General features: G+C 44.4%; 1 protein-coding gene across 2 annotated transcripts in view; it reads left to right on the top strand.

Moving 5' to 3' along the window:
- Nucleotides 1–4,939, top strand: part of LOC116517706 (F-box/LRR-repeat protein 8-like) — a 28,581-nt gene extending 23,642 nt beyond the window's left edge. For both annotated transcript variants that reach the window (XM_032230832.1, XM_032230833.1), the window contains exons 3-4: nt 506–706; nt 3,707–4,939. In XM_032230832.1, coding sequence (XP_032086723.1) covers nt 543–706; nt 3,707–4,682 — 1,140 coding nt within the window. In that variant the 5' untranslated portion in view covers nt 506–542 and the 3' untranslated portion in view covers nt 4,683–4,939. The remainder of the gene's footprint in view (nt 1–505; nt 707–3,706) is intronic.
- The last annotated feature ends 1,225 nt before the right edge of the window (nt 4,940–6,164 follow it).

Here is a 6,164-nt window from a genome sequence, read left to right as displayed (position 1 = left end):
CCAGCTGGGTGATCCTGGACCAGTCACTCTTGGCTCAATCCGCCTCTCAGGGTTGTTGTGATGGAGAAAATAGGAGGAAGGAATACTGAGTCTGTGTTCCCCACCTTGAGTTACTTGTACAGTAATAAAGATGGAATAAACATCAATAGATTTTTTTTAATGAATGTAACATAATTTTATATAAGTAAATGTAGATGTCAAGACTTAGGAAAAAGTGTAGAGAAGAGAAACTAATGTGATTAAAGGGCTGGAGACTAAAATAGATGTAGAATGTGTGCAGGATATTGGAAGACTGTTATCCTGTCTCCCCTGGTCCTTCACTAGACTAGCCAGGCCCAGTTCCTACAACCGTCCATTGTATGTCTTAGCCTCCAGCTCCCTAATTATCTTGGTTTCTCTTCTCTGCACTCTTTCTGCATTCTCAACATCTTTTTTATAGTGTGGGGACTAAAACTGGATGCAGGATTCTAGGTGTGGTCTTACTTTAGTGCGTGTTTTCTTTCAGCGAAGAAGGAAACCCTCTCGAGCAGAGTTGCCGAAGGATGCCGGAGACAGTTGGAGATGCCTGGAACTACATCCCAGAGGAAATTCTCTCCCACATCTTTTGCTACTTGTCCCTGCAAGAGAGACACGTGGTTTTTCAGGTCTGCAAGAAGTGGGCTGCAGCGGTTTCAGCCGGCTGTGTCTGGAGTTACACAGAAGTCAGGTAAGAATTGGGAGTAATGCGGGTCATGGAGTTGAAGTGGCTTAATAGGTGAAAGAGGAGGAGGAGGAGAGGTGTGGTGCAGAAGGACTTTATTGTCATAAAAGTGTTTGCACTAGAGATTAGGCTGCACGCAAAGGGCTGAACTGTGCTATGGTGACTTACTGTATTTTTCAGAGTATAAGCCGCTCCGAAGTATAAGAGGCACCTAGCTTTTAGGGAGGGAAACAAGGAGAAAAAATCTGCCTCTGCCTCCCAGCAATTTGCCTCCTTGCAACAAACAGCAAACAGTACAGACGATATACACTGTTTGTAGTGTTACATTTCAGACTATACTTGTACAGATGCTGTTAAAATGGATGTGCTTTCTGGAAGTATAGTTGTTCTCTGCTATTTAAAAGAAGATACAATAGCACTGGGCCTCTTCAGATCAAGCATTTATTTTTTTAAAAAACTTCTTCATTTTGTTAAGCTGTCTAGAACAATAATAAAGCAGTCTTTAAAAAACCAAGTCTAATAATTTGAACATTCTATAGGCATTTGTAGTTATTGACCTACCCCCTGGCATCAAACAGCAAACAGTCTGATTAGCACAAGAAAAAAAAATTCTGCCTCCGCCTCCCAGCAGTTTCACTTTCAATTTCAGCATGGACTTCCCGATCATCAGCAATCAGGGATTGCTATAGCCTATTGCAGCCTCCACGGGCTCCATTTTCCCAATTTGTATAAGACGCATCCAAATTCTCATCCTCTTTTTTGGGGGGGGGGAGAGTGCGTCTTATACTCCGAAAAATATGGTAGCTTTTGGCTTGATACATACCGTATTTCCCTGAAAATATGACCTACCCCAAAATTAAGCCCTAGCTTGATTTTTACATGTGTGCCCAAAATAAGCCTTAATTAAGACCCCACCTACTCCAGGGTGCAGGGGTAAAAATTAAGCTAGGGTGGGGATGGGGGAGGCAGCTGCCCTACTACTTGCCTTTGGACAGTTGCAGCCAGACTTCGCACACCCCGACACCTGCCTTGCTGGCCTATTTCTTCTGCAGCCGGCAAGGGTTTCCTGAAAGCCTCTGCAGCCGATAACAAAGCTCCGGATCAATCAAACAGAGCTGCGGCCTCAGAAGACACTCCTGAAGGCCCCTGACAGCGAAAAGGTAGCCGAGGGCGACATGCACAAGTGAGGTTAGCGGATGACTCCCCCCTCCGAAAATAAGACCTAGTGCCTTTTTTGGTGGGGAAACAAATTACGAGAGAGGGTCTTATTTTCGGGGAAACACGGTATAATCTAGGTCTTAGGGAATCCAAGCTGCTATTTATGGCTTAGTGCACAGTATGAACCCTGCCAGTGGTGTCTTATTCCATAAACTCTTGATTAAGGAGACAGTGGGTTTCAGGGAGGCATGAAGCTTCTTCTGCACAGTCACTAGCTGTAGTGAGGCCTCTCAGGCCACAGGTTTGAACTTGAACAGCGCACCAACTCCAAACCTACCAGACCAGTTTCTGATGGACTTTGAGACAGGAAGCAACCTGGTAAGGATGACGATTGATGGGTGTTGGCCAACTTGTGGGTCTGATTCCTGGTCGGATCTGCTGACATCGATACATATTTTTCTAGAACAGGTACTAAGGAAATGGATTAAGTGATGATAGATAGATAGATAGATAGATGATAGATAGATAGATAGATAGATAGATAGATAGATATTGATAGATAGAGATTGATAGATGATAGATAGACCGATAGATAGACAGACAGACAGACAGATACAAATTGATAGATGATAGATAGATGAGAGAGAGAGAGAGAGAGAGAGAGAGATAGAGAGAAAGAGATAGATAGATAGATATGGATTGACAGATAGAGATTTTTTGAGGAGAAAGAGAGAAAAATATTTTGAGGATTCCCAGGATGGATGGATAGATGGACAGAGATGATGAAGATGTTTTGAGGAGAAAGAGAGAGAGAAATGTTTTGAGGATTCCTATGAGATATATACATATATATATATATATATACATATATACATATATATATATATATATATATATATGTGTGTGTGTGTGTGTGTGTGTGTGTGTGTGTGTGTGTGTGTGTTTGTTTTATTTGTGCTGATAAATAAATAAAGGGAGTTTATTTGGGTTAATTGGGTTTCTGTCGTGATGGACTCTTGTGATGAGCCGATTGACAGATGATGGAAGCAGTTAGCTTCCTCCCATAATTGGGGCTTACCAGGGGTTGTGACACTAAATATATATATATTTAGAAATATATATGTAAAAATAAGATTTTTACAACCCCTGGTAAGCCCCAATTACGGGAGGAAGCTGCTTCCATCATCTGTCAATCGGCTCGTCACAATAGTCCATCACCACAGAAACCCAATATTTTTACTGTTGCCTTTGTTATATTTGTGTTTTTTTATTTGTGCTGATAAATAAATAAAGGGAGACTAGTATAGATCTATTTCAAGCTATTTATTCAAATCCCAGTAAGGGTATGGCTAGCTGATGAGAGCTAAATAGCTTGAAATAGATCTATACTAGTCTCCCTTTATTTATTTATCAGCACAAATAAAACACACACACACACACACACACACACACACACACACATATGTATGTAAAGTTATATAGAGATGTAGAGAGAGATGGGTGGATGGGTGGATGGACAGACAGACAGATAATAGAGATATTTTGAGAAGAGAGAAATGTTTTGAGGATTCCCATAATAGATAGATAAGATGATAGATAGGTAAGTAGGTAGGTACGTAGGTAGGTAGGTGGATAGATGGATGGATGGATGGATGGATGAGATGTTTGGAGGATTCCTAAAATAAATAGACAGACAGACAGACAGGTAGATGTTTTGAGAAAGAAAGCGGGGGCAAGAGGGAGGGAGGGAGGCTGGATGAATTATGATGTTTTCATTTGCTGTAATTCCAACACTGCTCCCATGATAGTCTTTTTTTTTTCATTCCTACCCTCCCATCTGTTCCCCAGGTGTGTGGTCAAAGATGAAGACGCCGCTCCGCAGAATTTGCACCAGTCCCTACGCCACATCAGGCACCTCAAGGTGGCTTTTGACCAGTCCAAGGAAGGGATCCGTCAGAAAGTCTGCCAGATCCTGGACCTTCTGGCCAAGCAGAACCACAAGCTGCAGGCCTTGTCCATCGAATGCACAGGAGAAAACCCATTTTTTTATTCTGGCCAAGACATCCTGCAGAGCATCAGGGGCATCTGCCAGAGCCAGAACCGAATCGACCTGCGGCGAATCGATTTTCGGGCCATGCCTTTCACCCTGGACGATGGGATCGTCCAGCTCGTGGCCTCCAGCAGCCCGAATCTGCACACTTTGTACCTGAACAATCGCACTTTAGTTTGCAATGTCACTCCGGAGACAATCATTGAGCTGCTGAAGTCTTGCCCCCGATTGTCCACCTTAGGGGTCTATTATGCCAGCCTCTCCGAGGAGGTCTTTAAGGAACTGGTGACCCTCAGCCGGCCGACTTTCAAGTGCCTGGATATTTTCTGCGAGCGGCTGGACAAATACATTCCCGTGATTTCGGAGGAGCTGTGGGCTTTGGTGTGCGAGAAATATCCCCAGCTCTACGTCCATCTGGAACTGGACCACACGGTCCCCCAGTGGAAGATCCCACGGATCTTGAAGCCCAACATCCCGGTGACGGAGTTGCAGCTGAACACTTTTGCCTACATGGTGTATCAGATCCGCTTCGCCACCCTCAACTACAGCGGCACTTTGGAGAAGCTCGTCCTTCGCACCACCTCCTCGGACGAACTCAACGCCTCGCTCGTCGATTTGGCCCAAAAATGCGCCCGCTTGAAAGAGGTCCACTGTTTCTGCGTGGTCAGCCATGCGGTGGTGGACGCTTTCCTATCAAGCTGCCCGAGGTTGGAAAGTTACACCCTGAAGACATCCAAAGAACGCAGTCCGTGGCAACCCACCACCACCTTGTGATTGCACTTAAGGGTTTTTACTTTCGGGTCATGAGAAGAGGGAACATTGACAATTCAGCTTCTTCTACTAGGTTCACTCGTGGTTGTTTATTTATGACAGGGCCAGGGGTGAAATGCTACCAGTTCTGACCGGGTCACTAGAACCGGTAGCAAAAAATGCTAAGGTTCGCCGGAATAGGGAGCTAAAAAAAAGGTTTAAAAAGTGAAAAAAAGAGGTTCCGTGATGTTTACCGTATTTTTTGGAGTATAAGATGCACCTTTCCCCCCCAAAAGAGGGTGAAAATCTGGGTGCATCTTATCCACTGAATACAGCACTTTTGGCCTCCTGAAACCCCACCCCCTTTGCAAAAATGGCCATGCAGAGCCTTTAGGAGGCCTATAGAGTGCTCCTCGGGGCTGGAGAGGGCAAAATGAGTGAAAAATAGTCTGCTTTTTGCTTGTTTTTGCCCTCCCAGCCCCCAAAAGCACACTATAAGCCTCCTAAAGGCTATGCATGCCCTTTATTTTGACAAAAACCGGTCCCGTTTTTGTGAAAAAAAGCCATTTTTAGGCAGTCTGCAGAGTGCAAAAACGTTTTTTTTTAATTTGCCTCTTCAAAATCTTGGTGCGTCATACTCTGAAAAATACAGCAGCTGTGAACCACGTGATTGTGGGAAGCTTTCCCCCCCCCACACACACTTTTTAAAGCATTTTTCTCCTACCTATTCGCCTGAACCAACAGGAAAAAAATGCTTTAAAAAGTGAAAAAAAGTTGGGCATGCCCACCCAGTCACATAACCCACCACCAAGCCATGCCACAGAACTGGTGGCAACAAAATTTAGAGTTCACCACTGGACACGGCACAAGGTTATAATGCCAGCTTGTTTCTCCCAAAAGGAAATCAGTGAAGGGAAGTCAAGAATGGAAGGGCTGTTCCTTGAGAGCCCTAAGCTGTGTGTCTGTGTGTGTTTGTGTCTGTGTGTGTTTTAAAGCTTACGGTATTATGGAAATCTAACCCATTTAGATCAGGAAGCCTTGGCAAAGCAAACCATGTTTTAATGCCATACATGAACTCTGACTTATTGTCTGGTAGGAATGCAATCATGGTTAGAACCCTATTTTAGCGGACAGAGAGGACGTGAGTTCTGCAGGTGATTCGTGACCAACAACCATCCTGTGGTCGTGCTCAAGGGCTTTACCTTCACATCACAAGAAGACGGACATCGTTAACTCCAGAAGGATCTCCCATGCTTTTATCTCTTGGCCCAAGGTGTGATCTCAACTTGTTTCTCCAAAAGGAAACCAATGACCAGAAGTCAAGATTGGAGTATTGCTTCTTGGGAACACTGGGTTATTCTGTGTATGTATGTGTGTCTGTTTTACAGGTTAGGATCGGGATGGCGAACCTGTGGCACGCATGCCAGAGGTGGTACACAGAATCCTTTCTTTGGGCATGTGTGTCATTGCAAGTTGCTCTTCTGGTTTCCAATGTGCTGGCCAGCT

The sequence above is a fragment of the Thamnophis elegans genome, chromosome 14 (assembly GCF_009769535.1).
Source record: "Thamnophis elegans isolate rThaEle1 chromosome 14, rThaEle1.pri, whole genome shotgun sequence".
Classification (NCBI taxonomy): Eukaryota; Metazoa; Chordata; class Lepidosauria; order Squamata; family Colubridae; genus Thamnophis; species Thamnophis elegans.
Note: the sequence above shows the minus strand (reverse complement) of the source record. Positions and strands in the feature narration are given on the sequence as shown.